Raw genomic sequence first — 380 nt, forward strand, 5'->3', positions numbered from 1 at the left:
GCTGCTGCTCCTTGAGCTGCAGCAGCATCGGCTTTTCTCTTTATAGGCGCAGCGCGCTTAGCAGCAGCAGCAGCAGCAGCAGCAGCAGAGGCCTTGGGAGCAGCAGCAGGAGCAGCAGCAGCAGCAGCAGCAGGGCTGGCTGCAGCAGCAGCAATGGTAGCAGGCTTGCGTAGCTGTTTAACCTGTTGCTGCTGCTGCTGCTGCTGCTGCTGTTTTTGCTGCAGTTGCTGCTGTTGTTGCTGTTGTTTTTGTTCTTGTTTTTCCTTCTGTTGCTGTTGCAGCAGCAGCTGCTGCTTTTGTTTTTGTTGTTGCTGCTGCTGCTCCACACCGCTGCTGCCGCCGTTGCCGCCGCTGCTGCTGCTGCTGCTGCTGCTGCTGCT

General features: G+C 57.9%; 1 protein-coding gene across 1 annotated transcript in view; it reads right to left on the reverse strand.

Moving 5' to 3' along the window:
* The window catches only part of EMH_0001530 (Diaphanous homolog, related), a gene marked incomplete at both ends in the record, with an annotated part of 11,121 nt that overhangs the window by 3,302 nt on the left and 7,439 nt on the right, over positions 1-380 (reverse strand). The window contains 2 exons of the mRNA XM_013495622.1: positions 1-10; positions 183-378. Of these exons, the coding sequence (XP_013351076.1) occupies positions 1-10; positions 183-378 (206 nt within the window). The remainder of the gene's footprint in view (positions 11-182; positions 379-380) is intronic.

This window comes from Eimeria mitis, genomic scaffold, assembly GCF_000499745.2.
Source record: "Eimeria mitis Houghton genomic scaffold, Emh_scaff167, whole genome shotgun sequence".
Lineage (NCBI taxonomy): Eukaryota > Apicomplexa > Conoidasida > Eucoccidiorida > Eimeriidae > Eimeria > Eimeria mitis.